General features: G+C 35.1%; 1 protein-coding gene across 8 annotated transcripts in view; it reads right to left on the bottom strand.

Moving 5' to 3' along the window:
- Positions 1-22,921, bottom strand: part of YAP1 (Yes-associated protein 1) — a 116,277-nt gene that overhangs the window by 49,363 nt on the left and 43,993 nt on the right. For all 8 annotated transcript variants that reach the window (XM_012659223.1, XM_012659227.1, XM_012659225.1 and 5 more), the window contains exon 3: positions 9,447-9,562. In XM_012659223.1, the coding sequence (XP_012514677.1) occupies positions 9,447-9,562 (116 nt within the window). The remainder of the gene's footprint in view (positions 1-9,446; positions 9,563-22,921) is intronic.

Raw genomic sequence — 22,921 nt, 5'->3', positions numbered from 1 at the left:
CATCCCAGTGGTCATCACAGTGCCTAGCACAAAGAACTGCATTTCATATTTGTTGAATGAATGATTTAGGAAGGGAAAAACACAACTGTCTTAAGGTAAAACTATGAAACACTTAAAAAATCATTTTCCTATTTGTCATGTTACAGCAATACGAACTTCCTGGAATAAAAGGCCAAGTATAAGCTTAGAGAACCTTCCACTTACGCAACTCTTCAGACTTTCTTCCGTGCAACTTCAGTCTTTTAGATTTTAACTTAATGAAATGGCTTAGAATTTAAATAAGTTTACAAATGATCAATTTTCTATAAAGTTTTATTGAAGCAAAAACAAATAGCTCATTTAGACTTCAGGGTGCTCAAATTAAGCAACCACTTTTCATTAGAATTTTAACCTAAAGCAACTTTTACTTCCTCCTTACCTTACTAACATCAAAAGAAAATCTTATTCTGGAAAACTGTGACTATTGTTGCAGGACTTATTTCATTTCACTTATGCTGCCTATATATGGTAGTCTATGGATATCATTTTAAAAGAATTAGCATCTTAATGTTTCACACAAATATTCCTCCAATGAGTCATAAAATTATTGTAGGAATAGAGTAACTAGGAGGATTTAGAAATCACTGGGAAAGATAAAAATAATATTCCAACACTTATCAAGAAAAGAAATAAAACAGGCATTTGATTTGGTTCTTAAATATAAATAATTTAATCTTTCTCATTTTCTCTTCTCTGCTGCTGAGCAAAGTTTCCAAAAATCTACAAATAATCACTGAAGAAAAGCTAAACACAGACACTATCATTTGTATGCTCCACTATCTAGTAAATCACTTTACTAAGAAAGCTGTTGGTAATAATTCTCATGCATCTAAACATTTTTCTTTATATTCTTTAACAATATCCTCTTACTCTTCTAAATTAGTTTCTTGGTTAAAATAACAAGTTTATGTCCTTTTCTTTTTTATTAGGTTCAGTATTTACACTAAAATCTTAGTAACTTTCAGAATGCAAATGAACTTTACTTCCCCAAACGATTACTCCGGAGACTTCTAATATCCTCTTACTCTTCTAAATTAGTTTCTTGGTTAAAATAACAAGTTTATGTCCTTTTCTTTTTTATTAGGTTCAGTATTTACACTAAAATCTTAGTAACTTTCAGAATGCAAATGAACTTTACTTCCCCAAACGATTACTCCGGAGACTTCTCATAGATTTTTAAAAAATATTTGTTATTTTTGCTCTAAGATCAGGTCAAGAGAACGCAACAACCTTGAGTCTGTATATATTTCCCCTTCATTTAGAAGAGAACCTCTAAAATAAAGCAAAAAACACAGGAAAGAATTATCTTATCTGAATTAATCAAGCATACAACTAAGTACACGAACACAGTACTCCCCAAAACATTTGAGATTTAGATAATTATTCTGGATTTCATGATTCTCAAATTGAAATTATCTTTCTAAAAATGCAGCACTATAAAAATACTCATTTGAAGCTACTGAAAAACAAAGTAACTCTATATACTCACCTCTCAACATAATTAATTTGGATTTCTTTAAAGAAGGAAGAAATGAATTTTTTAAAAATTATGACTAAAATCAGGTAACATCAAGAGTGATTCTCGGCCGGGCACGGTGGCTCCCGCCTGTAATCCTAGCACTCTGGGAGGTCCAGGTGGGAGGATCCTTTGAGCTCAGGAGTTCCAGACCAGCCTGAGCAAGAGCGAGACCCCGTCTCTACTAAAAATAGAAAGAAATTAATCGGACAACTAAAAATACATAGAGCCTGTAGTCCCAGCTACTCGAGAGGCTGAGGCAGTAGGATTGTTTGAGCCCAGGAGTTTGAGGTTGTTGTGAGCTAGGCTGATGCCATGGCACTCTAGCCAGAGCAACAAAGCCAGACTCAGTCTCAAAAAAAAAAAAAAAAAGAGTGATTCTCATGGAGGAGTGACAGGCTCTCACCATCAGAGCAACATAGAAACCACTAGCTGCCCTGACATGAGTGGTATGCTTCACTTTAAAGCAAAGTCAAGAGCCATGATTTAAAAGTGCCATCCTTGGGTTTAATAAAGACTTCAGAAGAATTCCCACATTGGAGTAGATAAAATAAAATTGCAAGCTAATGTCATCTGCAGTCTGATTAGATGTTATCATTGAAATGCTTTTTCTATTTCATAAAGAAATTTTTTTAATCTTCACATTCTCTACATGTTGCTTATCTGCATCTTTTATTAAAATTAAATGGATTGATCTACACTTTTAAATAAGACAAATGGTAGCTGTTTCTGTATTACCAACCATTTTTCAGGAACTTAATTATCAAATAAATCAAGCCACCATTTATATAAAATAAACCAAGCTTCTTAAGGGTTGATTATAGTGATTCTGGATTATCATGCTTTTACTATTTTCCCTTTTCCCACAGTCATCTTTTCTTAATTTAAGTGAATTTTTAGATGGGAAAAAAGAAAATAGTGATTTTGTTTGGATCAAGTTTCCTCTTACACTTGATCTTAGCCAAAAGGCTGAAAAGTGACAGCAATTTTGTTTCAAAATGAAACTTCTGAAAACTTTGTTTAAAAAACTTTTAAAAAGATATTTGGGATAGGAGATTGAGAATAACTAATAAAATACACTGTCTCTTTATTGCTCTGACTTTGGGCTTTATTTGTTATAGTTTCATTCCTATTTGATTTCACTTTAGTATAGTCTTTTTCCATGTATCATGATTTCAGACTGACAATTTCCATCTTACAATAACCAAGAACTTTCAGAAGAATCAGGAAAATTCATTTCTGTAAAAGCAGAAAATCGTATTCATATTTAACACTCTATCACTTATACCAAATAGAAACTCTAAGTGAATCTAAAAGTCAGAAGATAACCCAGTACTTGGATAAGAGTCACCTATATTTGATGATAGAAAGCTTGCAGAGGATAGCTCTAAAGACAGTGTTGTAACATGAAGTAACAGTGGCTACTAGCTATTAGAAACTGATTAAGTTGTGATCTTACAGTATTAATATCAGATCACATTTACTTAGTTATTATATATGCAAAATACCATACCAAGCACTGTATATTGTTGTTTATAAATTGTAACTATGTGTCAATCTCATATACGGATTGTGTCATTTAATCCTCACAACAGCCCTATGAGTTCGGTGCTATACTATCATTGTTATTATCCCATTTTCCAAGTGAATAAACTGAGGCACAGGTAGATACAGTAAGTTGTCCAAGATCTCACAGGCAATTAAGTGACAGCTGGGATTCAAACCAGGTCCACCTGACTCCAAGAGCCCTTGGTCTTAACCCTTATTCTAAATTATCTCAGTTTCGAAGGTGAAAAGCAGAATTTCAAAGTTTATGAACTGCAACACATAAAGTAGTAATTATCAACACCTAGAACCTGTTGGCTCTGCAACTTCCCACACATCCTTACTTTGTGCTTTTTAAAGTTAAAAATCTTATACCAATGTTTTTACTGTCATTTTTATATTTCACATCTATTCTCTAGGTTTGTCCTTTTTCTTGGTGACAATCTCTCTTTCCCATTTGGTCTTCTGTGCTCTCACAGGGATTACACAAAGCAGGGGTAATACAACAGGAAAACATTAAGGCAGCTCTATACTACTCACTTTGCTTGCTTCTGAAGACCATTTTATCCCGACTCCAATAAAGGTTCTTAACACATTCCTCTAACATGCATCACCTTTCACAATCAACAGTGCATTTTCTCCACCCATCTTGAGGTATTTCCTAGGAATTCCATGCAATTTTTCATAATAGAGAAATCTGAAAGTGCTAACATCTGAAAGTGCCACATTGGCAGATTTGAGAATTAGTCAAATAAATGTCAATAAAGCAAAAAAAACAAAAACAAAAACAAAAAAGAATCCTCTAACCGTGGTCCCCAACCTTTGGTCCAAGGACCTGTACCATACATGGCCTGTTAGGAACCAGGCCACACAGCAGGAGGTGAAAGGCAGGCAAGCCAGCAAAGCTTCATCTGTATTTATAGCCATTCCCAATTCCTCCCGTCACTGCATAATCTCTTCCTCCCCTCAGATCAGAGGCCACATTAGATTCTCATAGGAATGCAAACCCTACCCTACTATAAACTGCGCATGCATGCAACAGACCTAGGTTGCACGCTCCTTATGAGAATCTAATGCCTGATGATTTGAGATGGAGCTGAGGCAGCGATGCTAGTACTGGGGAGCGGCTACAAATACAGATTATTACTAGCAGAGAGGTTTGACTGCACAATAAATGTAATGTGCCTGAATCATTCCGAAACGATCCCCACACATCCCCGTCCGTCAGTGGAAAAATTGTCTTCCATGAAACTGGTCCCTGGTGCCAAAAAGGCTGGGGACTGTTGCTCTAAAATATACCTGGAATAAGACATTTTGGCTTTAGACTGATATCAAATACACATTTTTCAAAGCAGATAAGTGGGTTATTCATTTTGCTTAATATATATCAAGGTTTATGATTTTTTTTTATTTTTTTAAAAAAAATCATTTATTTCTTTTTCTCTTTTTCTTTAGGCCTTAGCTCCTGAGGCAAAGGTTTATGACTTTTAAATGATCCTAAATAGTTAACGACCCTTTGACCATACAGTGATTTACGGATCATTATAGAGTACACTTTCTTGACTTTACTATTAAGTTTCAGCAATCTTATGGATCAGTGTTAACAAGCTACTACTAAAAAATTTAATGTGTTATTATATAAACAGAGCCAGTTAAAGGAGAAACATCACTTTTCTCACCCCAAGTCCTTAGTCTCTAACGTCAAACACAAAAATCACTAAATGTTTTCCTTATATGTAAAGAACTATTTCATATGGATCCCAAGCATGCATCGAAAGGCAATTAATGTAGTATAAGCATCATTACTTACTTATAATAAAACTTTTAAAAGGCAATCACCTCAAATAATTTAATAGATTAGGGCTTATATATACATACATATGTACATATACTGTATATTTTAATATAGGAATAAGTATAATAAAACTATTATCTTACTGAATTATTCACATTTCCTTTTTCTTTTCCTCACATTTCAAATTCCTTTCACAAAGTTCACTGTCATTTATCTGCCAATTAAATGGCACAGTTAAAGAATACAAATTAATCTTATTTATGAGATATACTGTCTTGCCTTTAGAATGTTTTCCAGGTGCACCTTGGTTTTAGGTGATTTTTCTCAATTACAGATATTTGGAAATTTGCCCAATTACAAACCACAGATCTCTAGTCTAGTAACGAAATCCATCATTTCAACCCCATATTTTGAAAAAGAACTTGTAAAAACAAAACTAAACTCTGATCATTTTTGCTAAATCGAATTAGACTTAATGAAATAGAATTTCATAAAATCTTAGAACTGAAAATCATAAAAGATCACTCACTCCAGTCAACCATTAAAAATGATGCAGAAAACAGGTTTGAGGAGTCTAACAAAGATGACGATATTTTAAGGGAAGTAGTCTCTTTAGAAGTCAAAGCAGAAGTTAGACTCAAATTTTGAATGAGAATTCTTTTTTTAAAAAGAGCAAAACTAGAGAGTTCTTGTTAAATTAGTGAGTAATAAAAATGTAAATCAAATTGCAGTTAGCTTAATTAACACAGTAAAGTGCTTCAAAAACGCTGTGTACCTTTCTTTTATCTGAAGGCTGTTTGCCTTAGGAGATTCAGAAGGCATTCCCTTCAGGGTGAAGATTTTTGTGGGGTAGGTAGCCTGCTTAACTGGAAGCCATTTCCTGCTTTGTTACAGTGAATGCCCTCAAAATGTACTTAGATGCTCTCAAAATTCTTGTTCACTGTCTCTAGGCTTGAAAAACTCCTTAAAAGATCTTTTATTCCAAGCAGAGAGGTACATCACTTTAGCTGTTTTTCTCAAAGACATAAAGTTACTTCCACATTCTGTGCAATCTCTAAGAGTAAGATCATTTTCTCTTAAAGCTATTTAGGCAATTACTGGGTACCACACTGAAGAGTACACAGCCACCAAACACCATGGCTGTTTTCCAGATGGAGAAAGAGAAGCCCCTATATTGAAACCTTATTAACATGACATTATGGCTATAGTTTTATGTGAACATGAGGTATATCAAAGATTACAGTTCCCATGACATTCATTCCAAAGCATGTCAAAACATGTAGAAGAGTCCTCTAATTAAAACTTTTTTTTTAGTGACAGAGTCTTGTTCTGTCACCAAGATGGAGTGCAGTGGTATGATCATAGCTCACTGCAGCCTTGAACACCTGGGCTCAAGCAATTCTCCAACCTCAGCCTCCTGAGTAGCTGGGACTACAGGAACATACCACAGTGCCTGGCTAATTTTTACAATTTTTTGCACAGTCTTGCAATGTTGCCCAGGCTGGTCTCAAACTTCTGGCCTCAAGCAATTCTCCTGCCTCTGCTCCCACCTCCCAAAGTGCTGGGATTATAGGCGTGAGCCACCATGCCTGCCCTGTTTATTCTTAAATATGCAGTGAAATGGAAGAAAGGAAAGACAACAAACAAGTGCCTGTAATTCACAGTGAAAAGAGGCATGCACTACACAGATATTACCAATAACCTCAGCACTTGATTTAATAGCTAGGCCTCCATTTGTATTTGTGACCAAATTCGGAATAATCCAGATATAAATTTGTCTGATTTGGGGAATTTTCATATATACTTAATACCTTATTATCATGTTGAAATTTTTTTTGGTGACTCTTTTTCTTCTTTAGGATCAGTTCTGTTGATACTATTGCTTTAAAAAGCTTTATGATTTCTGTCATAAAGATATTCCCCGTATCTGTCAGCCCATCTCTTCCTTTCCTAACTCATCACACTGTCTGACCATCCCCCAACGAAGTCAATGACCTAGCATGCTGTCTTTAAATATTCTCTCCTCTTTAAGGGACAGTATTTCATTAAAACCAAAGCCTCCTTAAGCAAACACCATCTCCACATCCACCACCTTCTGGAGAGGCAGTTCCCCAGTACATCTACTAGTATTTTTAGAGCCTCCAGTGCATCAGTAGGTCCTATCCCTTCTGCTTTCTCTCAGGCTTTTACTCTGTCAGGTATTCTATCCCTAGTTAACATACAGATTAAGAGCATGGGATCTGGAACCCCATTACCAAAATCTGAATCTGGCTTCCACCACTTAAAAGTTGTGTGATTTGGGGGAGGTTACCCAAATTCTCTCATATATTAAATGTGACTAATTTACAGCACCTAACAAATGGCCATTATGAGGATTAAATGAGACAATGCAAAATGACCGTGGCACAATGCCTGTGATGTAAATAAGAATGATTACTATTACCATTATTAAATATCTTTTACCACCATTTAAAGATTTGAAGTCTCTTCAGGAGTGGCTTTTCCAATTTTAGTTCCTCCTTCCAACTCTCTCCCCACAATGTTCTCTTCATACTTTCTCTCCCTCACTCCTAACCCTCCATAGTCATGCTTCCTGCCACTTCACAAAACTGTGTTAAAGCTGTCTCTTCACTAAATACTAAGTAAGCATGCCTACTAATTTATATGTAGTATATTAAAACATTTCATATTTTACAAATAAGACACAGCTGAAATAAAACATCCACAATTATTTTAAAACCCATTAAAACAAAGTTGATATATACCTTTGATTTTAAACATAAATTCGAGGCCAAATTCTTTCATTTCCTTAGATTATGACCATCAGAAAATGAAACAGGACACAAACAAACCAATGTTCTAATAGAATCTCAATCAACCTTGTTAGATGCAAAATGCTTAATCTTCCAAAATACAGTTTAATGAGTTATGTGTTACTAATTTCCTAGGTATACTTTTAGATGGAGCATGGCAAAATAAATAATGTAAATCATCTTTTTTGGAACATAAATACAAGGCAGATTTCACAACTTTATTTGAAAATTTGGTAATTAAAAAAATAGTCGCCAAGTAAAAAACATCAATAAATACCTACATAATTTTTGCCTTTAAAATTTTAAGATTTAAATTAAATGTCACATTTTATAAAACAGATTCTGAGAATAAGTAAATGTATTCACACTATGAGTTAAAATATTTAATGAATTAATTTTTCTTTAAGAGTTTATATAAATAAAGCTCAATTACCTTATTCTTTGTTTTTCGCTCTTAACTCTTTAGAACGCAAGTGTGTTCAACCCACCAAAAGCAAGAGTAGAGAGTTATGGAATAGCAGAAACTTCTGATATATTGACACCATCTTTGGGGGCAAAAGGATATTTCAAGTTCTGTGAGCTTTCCTAATCAACAGACCCTCTTTGTCAACTAATTGTACCACCCTCCCCTATCCTCAACATTCCCTTGCCAAAGGCTATTGTATAAGAAAATCTATAGTGCAGCTAATATTATATTGGTTTACTGGTCAAGGAAAATGGATGGGCTGTGAAGGAGAAAGCCATCAAAGTCATGAGAGCTCCCTCACTTACTGTTGTTGCCATCTGTGCCCTAAACTAGGGCACTCAGCAGGGGGGTAAAGTGTGAGGGAAAGGGGAGTCAACAGAAACCCAGCCCAAATGCTCCAATCCCTGATGCCAGGCATGGGGTTACATCTTCCCAGAGGAAGGGACACCTTTTCCTAATATGTGCAAAGGCACATAATGGGCTAGCTATGCCTTGGACCTACCTAACAACAGAGAAAGAGGCCAGACAACACGTAATTGACTAGGGAAGGTAAAGAAACTAAACTTTAGCTAAACTAGTAGCTATTATGTAATAGAAGCTTTATACATATTATATTATTTCCTTTAATATCTTCCCCTCTATAGTAAGGGGCATTGTTACACCCCATTATATAGATGAGAAAAACTGCAGATTCAAGTAAACTGCCAGATAAGAGGCAGAAAAAAGGATTTAAGTATCTTCTGTGAAAAAGGTAGAAATGTGTTTAATAATATGTGTTAGACATATTATTGTGGGAGTAAGAAAGGTTCTTTGGGGTTTGTTAAGTTACTGCCTTCCAGGTATTTTCAGGATAGAATGAATAACTGATTTAAAAGTTAGATTAAGAACACCACAGCTTGGCTTTCCATCCAGATCACAAAAGGAAGTGGGAAACTTCAACTCTAAGACCTCAGACACAAGAAAGCAGCAGAATAAAACACAGGCATGTTAAAATTAGCAAAACTAAGAATTTGAGATACTCGTTTCAGAACCAAAACCTTAAATATTGTTGGCTTTCACTTATTGGCCCCCTTATGCATCAATGACTAAACAAGGCTACAATAGAGCATATGTTATTTTTTAAATAAAATACGTCTCCTATATGAAACTAGATAGAACATAAATATCACCCATGCTCCAGTTTCCTTAAAAGAATAATGACTGTTTTCCACAGAAAGTTTTACCAACGCATAAGCATTACTCCAAGTGCTCTAATTATAATGTCTCACTCACCTGAGGCTGAGTTCATCAGATTCTGCTGTACTGGTGGACTGGTGGGGGCTGTAACATTCATCTGAGAGAGCATGGCCTTCCTGGGGTCCTGCCATGTTGTTGTCTGATCGATGTGACTGAGACAAAACAAACCACTGCGTTAGGTAACAAATACCAGGTCCTAAAAACAACAATTCTCCCTATCACAATAGGGTACATATGTGGGCTAATAATCAAAAGGTACTAAATAAGCTCTGTAAAAGCAGCAAGTCATGTCATCTCACTGCTCCCATACTTCCTCTGTAACAGAAATTTTTCATCCTTAAATCACTTAATTTTCACCTCTTAGATACTACAAGTGCAAAATTTGAAAAACTTATGCCTGGGATTTTAAATGAAAGAAAATCATCTTCACCTAGCAGATAATGACTACTCACTTCTAACTTAAAGATACAATGTAGTCTGTAAATTAATCATCTAAAACAGTAATCATATGACTAAAACTCAAGATTCACAGGAGAATTGCCCACTTATTTTCTCCTAGAGCTAAGAATACCAAGTAACATGATTTTTAGGCCTTTTTTAAAACCCTTTTTAAAAAATAAAACACACACACACACACAAAAAACCCCCCAAAACACTTATTATAATATGTACTCCAAAGCCAAAACAGAAAAACTTCATCTGCAAGTTTTCATTTTCTCCTATGACCGTTGAATAACATGTTCTTACACAAAGCCCTTTGTTATTTGCTGAACATGTTCTACATATTGTTAACTTACTGCGAAATGTATGTATGCATATACATTTCTTCATCTGGTAGATAAGCTTTCAATAAATATTAGTTCTCTCCTTCCATCAAAGTTTCATTGTTTCAGTGAAACAAAAACTAAATATATTATACAAATAAAACTATCTAAAAGATTAGCCTGAGCAACCTAACAAGACTCCATCTCTACAAAAAATAAAAAAAAAAACCTAGCCAGGTGTGGTAGTGCACACATGTAGTCCCAGCTACTCAGGATGCTAAGGCAGGAGGCTTGCTTGAGCCCAGGAGTTAGAGGCTGCAGTAAGTTATGATGATGCCACCGCACTGTAGCCCAGGCAAAAGAACAAGATCTCGTTTCAAAAAGAAAAAAACAAAACCCAAATCCTGCAGTAATAGCCAGAGAAGTATTCAAAGATTCATACTATCATTTGTAACAGCAAAACTTTGAAAGCCAGCATCCCAATGATGGGGGATTGGCAAAATAAATATGGTTACAAACGACAGAATACTATGCAGCTATTTAAAATATTTATCAGATCATTTAACATGGAAAACATTCATAATACAGTTTTAAAAAGAGGGTTATAAAATAGTATGTACAGTATAAGGCTAACTTTGAAGCAGTGAAAGTACACTGAAAGAACAGACATAAAATGTTTTAACAGTGTTTATTTTTGGACAGCAAAATTATAGGAAAACTCCACTTTGTTAGGATTTCCTATTATTAAACAATCATGAAATCCTATTATTTTTGAAATGGGAGAAGAGATGGAAATTAGGGTGTTTTTTTTGTTTTTTTTTTTTAAAGAAACCCCCCAAATCATTTTTTGGTGCTGTTTAAATTCCAAATCTGAGTTCTCTCTTTCTGAATCATCCCATGATAAATGACCATGTAAATGGTAAAGAAATGAAACCCTGTGTCATTAATTATCCTGAAATGGAACTAGCATTCTAGTTCCATGCCTCAGCTGGGCGCAGTGGCTCATGCCTGTTATCCTAGCATTTTGGGAGGCCAAGGTGGGAGGATCGCTTGAGTCCAAGAGTTCCAGACCAGCCTGAACAAGAGCAAGACCTTATCTCTACAAAAAACAGAAAAATCAGCTGGGCGTAGTAGTGAACGCCTGTAGTCCCAGCTACTTAGGAGGCTGAGCAGGAGGATTGCTTGAGCCCAGGAATCTGAAGTTGCAGTGAGCTATGATCATGCCACTGCACTCTAGCCAGGGCAATAGAGCGAGACCCTGTCTCCAAAAAAAAAAAAAAAAGCTATCTTATCAATAATTTTATCTTATCATTAACACAATAAGAAAGAATCATAGACTCTAGCTAGATTTGGACTTAGATATTATTGGCTAGAAATGGGAGAAGAGTACTTTCAGCTCCTAGGCAAACATAAACGGAATTAAAATAGGAAAGGTTTGTATACTTAGAAATGATAATGGTACCTGTCACTTCAAGGCTATTGCAGACCAACTATTAATATTAAGAGAAAATATTTATTTATTTAGTAGAGTATATAATTAACTTACTAGCACCTTCCCCATCTACCGCCTCTTCACTTGATATATCTGCTTTTTAGCAGCAGACTAATATTTGCTCAGGTCTAGACAATATAGGCAACTTATTCAAATCTTGCTATCTAAACACCTTTTTTCAAAAGATCAAGTCTTCATTCAGCTCAGTAACTGCTTATTCTTCTTCCTCTTCAACCTTCCATATGAATCACTGAATAAATTAAACCATAAAATGTTCTCTAGACACACAGTGATTCTCATGCTTACAGACACATATAAGCAATACACATGCAGTAATTAATACAGTTATACTCAAGGAAAGAAGTTAAAAATCTACAAGATAACCAAAATTTAAGAATATGTTTCTCACTTCCTAACATTAAGAAACCAGGAAAGAAAAGGGCCAGTCATTCATTACTACCGGCTCTTAAATTTCAATGGTACATGCCACTGCCTAGTCCTTGTTTCCAAAACTTTCTTAAATACCTGATATGTGGGAGTGAAGAAGTTCAGGATCTTGTCTGTGAAGCTTTTCCAAACATCTAACAGTTGAGTTTCTCTGAAAACTAACCATTATATAAATCATATTAACCCATTTTTTAATGTTCAGTTCTTGAAGCTATAGGTCACATTATATAGACCTCCATTGGGGGTTTCAGAAGACCCCATTCTGATGACTGAACCTAATGACCACATGAATCTTTCCAAATATTGAAGTCAATCCATAAATCTGTTCTTTCCCCTTTAAATAAATTAGAATTGTGAATATAATGCAAAGAGTGTATAGTTTTATCGCTTGCAAAAGCCAATTATTTTGCTAAAATGTTAAATATATAAATGCTAAAATTTCCCCTCCTAAGAAAGTTGTTGAACCTCAGTAAGTTAGTTTAAAACCCAAAAGAACTGTACTATGTTCCCTCAGCTAAAGTTCCACTTACTTAAAAAAGATCTACATCTCTTTTAAGGAATAAAGATGCCATTATCTAAATTTCCACCTATAAACGCATGCAACCATTTAGATGTCAAAGGAAATGTGAAAATGAACTTTAGAATATTGTTTTCATTTATTCCTTAAGGTTAAATCATGAAAAAGAAATGCTGTTTTATGAATTTTTAACAGTATACAGTCAACCCTTGAACAATGCAGAGGTTAGGGGAGCCAATTCCCAACTCTGTGCAGTCAAAAATCTATGTGTAACTTTTGACTCCCCCAAAACTTAACTACTGATAGCCTACTACTGACCAGAAGCTTCACTGATAACACTTGATTAACACATATTTTGTATGTTATATGCATTATATAGTGTATTCTTCCAATAAATGACCTACAGAAATGAAAATATTAAGAAAATCATAAGGAAGAGAAAATGCATTTACAGACTGTATTTATCGATACCATAAGTTTATGTTATCTGTTTACAAGAAGAATGGTCTGTCTGAAATGGCAGGCAACAGCAGCTGCAGACCTCAATATATAATCTACTGTCAGGCAATTCAACTTTTTCTTGTCATGAGGTCTCTCTGCTTCTTGGGAACACTTCCATCATGACTAGTGGCAATTCCTATCGGTCCCATGTTATTCAAGGTTTACAATATTGAAGTAAACACAATAAAAAATACTCAAGAACCCCAAGAGATACCTTTTTACTGTGATATGCAATTTACTGGAGAGAAGACTAGTTCACATGGAGATGATCAGCGTTACAGGATGTTTTAAGCAGATACAATATTTGAGCTCACTTCAATAGCAACAGGAGGTGGCTACGCAATTATTACAGCAGTACACTATGTACTACAGTTAATTTTATGCAGTTACGATTTAATACTGTATCTTTATGCTTGTTTACACTTCTCTCAACTGTAAATGGCACAATGTACAGTCTTTCAGTGTGTGTGAGCATTAAGTTTCAATAAATTTTAACATTTCATAATAGATTTGTCTATATTTTATGGTAATAAATAATAGATTAGTATCTACATATATTTTATGCATTGATGACATACTTAACTTTTTCTTAATTTTTCTGATATTTCTAGGCTATGAAATTCATCTGCAAGTTTTTCCAACTTGTCACAAATGTCTCAAAATTTTTCCGATATATTTATTGGGAAAAAAATGTGTAAAAGTGGACCTGCTCAGTTGAAACCTGTGTTGTTCAAGGGTCAACTATACACAAAAATATCCAGTCTTCCCTTTTATCACAAGAACAAGAACTCTATAGAAATATTTCATACCACAAAAAACTATTTTTGCTAACACCAAATAAATACCTTGCCAGGCCCACTCTTCTGCCAGATACCTGCATGGTACCCTTTCTCACCTCCTTCCCGTCTCTGCTCAAATATCATTTTCTTAGTGAGGGCTTCCCTGGCCATATCATCTAAAATCTACCCTACCCAAACTCCTACTCCCTCTTCTCTGCTTTGTTTTTGCTTGACAACCCTTTATCATTATCTGACACATATTTTAGTTATTTTGTTTGTCTGTTTCTAACTAGAACATAAACTCCAGGATAATAGGGACTTTTGTCCATTTTATTCACTACTGTATCTTCAATGATTGGAAGAATGCTCAATAAATATGTGTCAAATGAATTAAGAAAAAGAAAGTTCTTTTCTTCTTTCTTGCCCTAAAAATATCAAACTGTCTCCGAAAGTCCTTGCGGCCTTACTAACTTTACCAACACCTACCTTTTTCAAAAATGAAATTACGAGTAATTGTAGATCTACTAGATTCGGCAATACAGAGATTATTGGTGACGTTGACAAGAGTAGTTACAGTGGCACAATGAGGGGACAGTGACTAGGAGTAAGGAAACAAACAAGTTTAGCTGTGGGTAGGGAAGAAAGCAAAACTCAAGTGGATCCACAGAAGTTTGTGTTTTCAAGAGGAAGAGACACAAGTGTTTAAATGTGAATACAAAGAGTAGGTGAAGATATGCAACGGGATTGATGGGCACAGACATCCTTCAAGGAGTGGGAAGAAACAGGACACAAACACTGCTTTCACTGTAATAGGAGGTAAGAAAGAAAGGATGGTGCAGAAGCTTTCACTGGCTGGTGAAAGCTAAGCAAGTTCTAGTGTGATGGCTTCTACTCTCTTATTGAGAAGTATAACATTAAGATGATTAACGAGGCTGCCATTGGTATCCCTGCTATGCCAACAGAAAATTGAAGGACTTGCCCAAGGTCACACATCCAATATTCAGAACTGCATCCAGCACAAAGGAATTCTGCAAACAGTTTTCTGTACCAGACATATATGTGAAAAGAACAATAATGAAAAACGAAAACTGTTTGTAACATACATTAAACAACGAAGATATTACAAAAATACGGAGGAGAATAAAAATGCATGGGGGTATTGAGGATTCAATCTTAAAAGATGCCAAAACATTATAAACACAATTTCTACTACTGCTAGACTATAAGTGCCTTGAAGGAGGGTAAACCTGGAAAACTGCATGGTACACAGTAGGGCCCAATACATATGTGTTGGATTGAATGAATATTAAAGTAGTATGCATGATTTAATAATGTAGGAGATTAAGTGCTCACAAATGCTAATATGAAAAAGGGATGGGGAAAGAATTTTATCACTCAAACTATACCAATCGTGCTCTGTTGCCCAGGCTGAAATGCAATGGCAGCAATCATAGCTCACTGTAACCTTGAGCTACTGGGCTCAAGCGATCCTCCAGCCTCAGCTTCCGGAGCAGCTGGAAACACAGGCATGATCTGCTGCACTCAGCTCAAACTATATCAATTCTAAAAAAAGTCAAACTATAAATAAGAGAATCAAAATATATAAACCAAGGAGATAAAATTAAAGAAAATGCATAAAATAGTATTTTCAGAGTTAAACATATGAGTGTCTATATAATATAGAAAATAATTAGAAAGATTAGTTTATCTTGTTCATAAGGATAGTCTAATAGTCTAACTGGAGAACAGGAAAATAAAAAATGTGAACTTCTACAGCCCCTTCAAGATATGTAAATAAGTTATTCTCTGCTATTGTTTTGGAAAAGAAAAGGCAATTGGGTTTATGACCAAGATAAACTCTATGATTGCACTCTAGAGCAGCTAAGGCTGGGAAACAACAAATTTGTCAGTTTAGACTGATGAAACACACAGCTGTACTTTGACCAAGATCTATGTCTAGCAGTAGTCTCTCCTATGTATAGAGTCATCTCTCCCTGTTGGCTTTTGTCTCTTTATTTCACCCTGCGGAATGTGGTCTTTTATGCTTAGCAAAATGTATATAAACTTAGCAAAATGTATATAAACCCCAAAAAGGGGGCAGAAATGCTGAAGTGAACTATTAGAAAATTGACTTTTTGCATAATTCCACTAGATAATTAAGGTTATGGCATATAGAAATATTTAAAGAGCTTAATATCATCCTGTGAGATGTAAATCCTACAAAAGTCAAACCTGGGTCTTCAACCAGCAAGGGGTCTGGCCTTACAAAGAATAACAATATTGTCACCATCATCAAATTGCAGGGGAAACCATAAGAACACTAAATGCTACCTTAAACTACCATGGGGAGACCAAAGGTGTCATCTTCCCAGGACCAGAGTTTAACAAGGAGGATGATAACGAGACATTGTTTCTTGAGCCTCTCACAGAAGTTGAAAAAAATTATCACTTAAAAAAAAAAGATCTGCAATTTGCTGAGATTAAGAGATGTGTCAGCAGGGCTCAGTGGCTCATACCTGTAATCTTAGTACCTCTGGGAGGCCAAGGCAGGAGGATTGCTTGAGGCCAGAAGTTTGAGACCAGCCTGAGCAAGAGACCCCATCTCTACAAAAAACAGAAAAACTAGCTGGGCATAGTAGCATGTGCCTGTAGTCCCAGCTACTTGGGAGACTGAGGCAGGAGGATCGTTTGAGCCCAGGAATTTGAGGTTGCAGTGAGCTATGATCATGCCACTGTACTCTATCCCAGGCAATACAGCAGGACCCTGTCTCGCATACACACACACACACACACACACACACACACACACACACACAAACACAAGAGAGATGTGCCCAAGGGAAGATGACCAGTATGTAGAAGAGCTGGGATTTAAACTCACAACTGACGTAAAACCTGCACTCTTTCTACTAAGTCAGATATTCTCTTAGGTTGTGAGAGCATTTTGGGTGTCATTTAGAATTCTTAAAAGGCTAATTTCCAAAATCATCATCTTTCCTCCTCCAGCCCTTGCAATAATTAAATACATGGAGAAAGAGATCACCTCTGGAACAACATCCATAGTCCAAAAAACTCAGGATCACCCATCTTCTGTATCTTTTCCCATTTAAATACAAAAGGAATTTGGTAGAGAAAAGTTCCCAGGGCTTTTAGATGGATCAATGATAGATAAGAGTATCTTCTCATATGGATCAATCTTAAAAACCTGGATACTCAGGGGCGAGAGCCCTCTATGTGAATTCTAAAGGTCAAACATCCTACGGAAACCTTTCCACATATTACTATATACATGTGCTTCCTCCTCATTGAAACCCTAGAGTTAACTTACAGGACAAAGTTGCTAACTTCTGGTAACTCCTCTCAGGATGCTGTGGCTCTTCTGAGAAGCCAATGACAGACGACAATGAAAAGAGACTAAAGAATCTGGTGTTGAAATGGTGAGAAGCAGAGACTGGGCACAGTCAAGACTTCCCTACCTAAGGCTGGTTCTCATTCACTTCTCAGAACAATCCTTTAACAAATGAAGGCACAGGAGGCTCAGAATAATTGAGTAAATGGTCTTCGATCACACTGTAAGTGATATTGCCAGGATTAAAACCATGTCTTTTAGCTTCTAGCTCAGTACTGTTTTTCATTCCATCTTACAGGTCTCAAAATAGAAAAGGATTTTCTAAAATGACAGTTTGCTACCAGCACAGTAGAATTTGTATAGGGAATATAATTAGAAAATAAAATCAGAATCCTTTCAAATGCTGTCCTTTTCCAATCAGCAACTATTAAGACTAATCCAGAACTAGCACATGAGCTCTGCTGTCAGAATAGAAAGCTATCTTCCGTATATAAAATACACAATCATTAGAGAATGTTCATTGATAGGTTAACTGATGACACTGGTAAAGAGATAAATTGGTTAGAGGAGCATTACGCTTACTATTTCTACTCCTTTAAATTGGTGGTTTGAAGCTTTAAAAAATTATGCTGGTTTCATGTGCTGAAGTAAGATTTCTGGCACTGGTATAAATTAAGATGCAGGTATGATAACCTGCAAGTTGCTTCCCTATCACCATAATGGCTTGTAAACAAACATGGGTTTTAAGATGAGCAGTGAATCCACTTTGGAAGTGGGTCATAGAGATGGCTTGGACAACGTTTGTTGCTTTAAAAAAACCTTTTATGTAAATCAACAGTGTTGTCAGCTATAAAAACTTAATATGAATCTTTGATTCTTTTGAAACGTCTACTACATTTATTGAGGCTACTATTCTTCTGCAGGTAATCTTTTTCCCAACTGGCCCACAAAGCGCCTAATTACCTACCTAATCTTTTAAAGACCTAGATGCTTCCTTTTAGAAGCCTCCTCTGTGGAAAGTAAGGCAGACATGTAATAAAATCCTACCTCTGCCAATGATAATCTGGACTGTGCAGGCAAGATTTATCAATCTGCTCTATCTTTAGTAAAATGAGTCATATTTATTTACTTACTTCTCAGAGTTGTGAGGATTAAATTTAGTAACATATTCAACAAAGACTGTAGCTCCTGGTACACAAATGGCCGAAATATTTTTCCTGACTTCATTCCTTTGCTAGCCCAATTAAAACAGGAAAAAACCTCATGGTGGACGGGCCAAGAATGTGTTTTTTTGTTTTTGTTTTATGAATAAGATGAGAGTTAAGTGAGAATGAGATCCAGGTAAAGAGCTTTAAAAGGAGTTTGGTTTCCGCTGATAGGTGATGAGGAGATACAGTAGGTAGACACTACAGGTTTGGGGGCAGGGAACAGGAATGATAAAAAATGTTTCTGGACTATTACTTCAACCTGCACAGAGCTATCTGCTTAGAGTAAGAATGAACTAGAAAAGAAATCCAACAAGTACAGATATACTGGCTCCTAGGGAAAGAACAGCATAATAGGAAATAATAAACTCATTCCTATAACCAAATGTCTCAAAATATTGTTGAAAACCTCTCCATACAAAACAATTTTTACTTAAGCCATAAGATGGTCAGTTCTCAATATAAACCAAGGTAAAGAATAACCAGTATATCTTATGCACTAGCCAAAGCCCATCCCAATAAATTCTAAGACACTCTTCAAATTCTTGCTTATGTTTTATTTTCAAATACTGAATCCATAATCCATATTTAAGGGACACCGTGTAATATAATCAAAATGGGTTTTATAGTAACAGAAAAACACTGATGACTTTCTTACACCTATCCTCAAAGTTTAGGATTAACTTTATACTGCTAATTTGTGAAAGCACTAAAACTAAGCTAATGTAGGTTAGTAAAAGAAATTTAGTGATTAACATTGACACTGATGAGGAATGGATAACTTATATCCCTGCTACCTGAGTATAGGCCTTGGGCCAGCAGCATTGGCAACACTTGGAACTTGTTAAAACTGAGGAACCTCAGGGCTGCACCTAAACTACAAATTCACAGGTAGGTTAACAAGATCCACGGGCAATCTGCACGCTCATTAAAGTTTGAGAAGCACTGCCTTAGATACCACTTTGAGACCTGATCACCACACTGTTTCAAGGATAACAAATGCTTGGAGGGTAAATACTTTATGTATATGATGAACTATGTAGTTTAAATATAAGACTTAAAGAAAGCAAAACCAATAATCTGAGGAGTTACGGGTCGTCTCAAACTCTCAATTTGTAAAATAATTCAATCTTGGTTAAAATCTAGAATTATCATCAGTAAAATGAAACTATTACAAACTTAAACCTAACTATATTGTTAGATTTTATCCCCTTTTCATAACCCACTTTTTAAAATGTTTTTCTTCTAAACTAAAAAACTTGTAAAACCTATTTTTCACAAATCCCAGCAGTATAATCTTGAATTGTTTACACCTATGCACAGCTACCTAACAAACTGGTTCTTTCAAACTCTAAGATTCTGTGATGTAAAATGGCACAAATTAGGCACAAGAATTTAACAATATAATGTATATATTTCACGAATAGAAACTTTTTAAAACTGCAGCTGTCAAGTGTTTAGGCACACACCTTTAAGACCTTCTTCATGTGTTGCAAAAGAAAAACACACACATATACACACATACTTTTGACAAGAGTGAACTAGTCAGACACTGGTAAAATGCATCTTTGTTGCCTAGACTTGTAATTCAACTACATTACGAGAATTATTTGAAATTCCTAATTTTTTTCTGATAAAGGTGAACAAAGATAAAATGGTAGAAATGTGTTCTATGTGCCCAAATGAGACATTTGGGCAACCAAACCCCCTTCCCTCAAGAAAAGTGAGAAAATTTGTACTTATATATAATAACCACAAAACCTAAATACCTAGTAAGAAATCAAGTAACCAAACTAAATATTCATTTTTATTAAAAAAAACTTAACTTTTAGGAAACAAGAATAAGGTTAAAACTGGGAAGCCAGAAATAATACAAAATGGATGTGAAGAATATTTTAATTTTAAACTTCTGTTATTGCTGTCAGGCCCTCAAAATACTATGATGGCAGTATTGGGAGCGGGCAGCAAGCCCAGATTTACTGCTCACTTATCAAGCCCATGTTTGTTGTGCAAGTGTTATTTATAGTGTCACATGCTAGAGACTGTTCCCAAACTAGCTAAACCTACACGCTTAACTGACTCTACGAACAATAATACATTGTTCAATCTAATCCTTCTATAAGCTACAGTTCCTAAGCTATAACCATATGCTTGTTATATTTGTATATGCCTATCAGGGACTATTTTTAGAACCCTCAACATTTCAGAGATATGCACACACTATAATTCCTTGAAAAGGATGAGAAGACTTACAAATTTTGCCTCCATGATAACATAGTTTTTGTATTACTGGAAATCAAAATCTTACATTGAAATTGAAATAATTGGGCTGTCACTGAAGATGTTAATGAGTTAAAATTATGAACAAGTGTAGGCAGAAACACATGAAAGCAAACATTGGCAATTAATTATACTCTACGAACTGTACATCACACTGTAATCTGACCCTATAACTTTAGCTTTAATAAAATTAACATCTGCTTACAAGTATGAAGTCAATTTAAACACAACTTAACCATGTTGACATGTAAGAGTGACATGCTTATTTACAGTTCTCCCTCAGAAATGATTATTCCTTAAGGAAGGACCGAGGATGGACCAGTCATAAGAATGATGCCAAAAATCAAGTGGAAGCTTTCTGAAACAAACATACAGTTCTTGTAATCTTGATCCCAAATGGCTTTTATTTGAAGTTATGTTCGGCATCTTTTTCATAATGCCATAGTAACTGAGAACATTTATCCCAAAAGTTCAAAATCTTTATTTTTCCTGATTTCATGTTATAGAAAATACAGATGTCTTCATAGTACAAATTGAGAACAAAGACCAAAATTCAAGTCTCTTGATTCCCAATTCTATGGTCTACTTAGCTCTTTTCATAAAAGTCACCTTAGAGGGAAAAAAAAAAAAAAAAAAAAAAAAAAAAAAAAAAAAAAAAAAATTTATCATTTAACAAATTTAGGCTAATATATATAATAAAATGGAAGGATTAAAAAAAGTGAAGAACAGATTTAGGAATACATCAATCACAAGGATCGAAGATGTCTATACTTGTTTAAAGAGCATACCACCTGTAATATTAAAATCAGCTATGGTTCAATTTCCATTACCACATGAAAGATTATTAGGAAGCACTAATGATCTTAATTAATACTTGCTTATTAAAAATTAAATGTTACAACTTTGATTCCAAATTTAGAACTCCCTACTATTTCTATGTGGCAGAAACATTTACTGATCACCAAAAAACCCCATATGCTCCCCCGTACTTTCTATAACTATTACAGCAAGGAGGAATCTAGTGATTAGTTCTCACCAATGGGCCATGAGAAGTGGTATGTTTCACTCGCAGGCCAGAGCACAGACAAACAGGTGTAAATATTCCATGTTTCTCCTCTCTTTGTGAGGTGACAGTGAAGGTGATGTATTGAAATGATAAAGACACAAGAGAGATACAACCAGAATGCCTGAATTGCCACTAAGAAGGAACACTCTGGAGAGCCACCAGACCACAAAAAAATATTTTGTAAATGAGAAATAAAATGTTTAGCCACTGAAGTTTTTGGATTGTTTGTTATCCAGCATAACCTAGCCTATCCTAATACAAAGTACAGAAAAGTGCTGTTAGTACCTGATGTTGTCTATTCAGATGTTTAAGACACGATAATACTTTCTGAACAATCTTTATAGGTTCTAAATTTCTCATATATCACATAGAAAAAAATAATAAAAGTAATCATAGTGAAAATTTTGAACCATGTTTAACTGAAAAGGTTAAGGGAAGGACTTGAATAGACGTTTCTCCAAAGAAAATACACAAATGACCAATAAGCACATGATAAGATGCTCAATATCACTACTGACTGGGGAAATGCAAATCAAAACCACAGGATACCACCTGGTACCCACTATGATGCCTACTACCAAAAATATGGAATGCAAAATGGTACAGCCACTGTGGAAAACAGTTGGACAGTTCCTCAAAAAAATTAAACATAAAATTACCACATTATCCAGCAATTTCATTTGTAGGTAAATACACAAAAGAATTGAAAGCAGGGACTTAAACAGATACTTGTATACTAATGTTCATAGCAGCATTAGTCACAATAGCCATAACTGTCCATCAACAAATGAAAAAACAAAATGTGGTATATACAAATAGTGGAATTCAGCCATAAAAAAAAGTCTGTTACAGAAAAGGATAAATATTGTATTATTCAATTTATATGAGGTAACTAGAATAGGCAAATTCATACACAGCAAGTAGAATAGAGGTTACCAGAGGCTGGAGGAAAGCGAAGAACAAGGAGTTATTATTTAATACAATACATACAGAGTTTTTATTTGAAATGATGAACACAGTCTGGACATAAATATTGGTGATGGCTGTATAACACAGTGAATGTACTTAATACCACTGAACTGTGTACTTAAAAATGGTTAAAATGGAGGCC

The sequence above is a fragment of the Propithecus coquereli genome, unplaced genomic scaffold (genome assembly GCF_000956105.1).
Source record: "Propithecus coquereli isolate 6110/MARCELLA unplaced genomic scaffold, Pcoq_1.0 Scaffold6, whole genome shotgun sequence".
NCBI classification, from domain to species: Eukaryota; Metazoa; Chordata; class Mammalia; order Primates; family Indriidae; genus Propithecus; species Propithecus coquereli.
The sequence above is the reverse complement of the archived record's forward strand: the minus strand, read 5'-3'. Positions and strand labels throughout refer to the sequence as shown.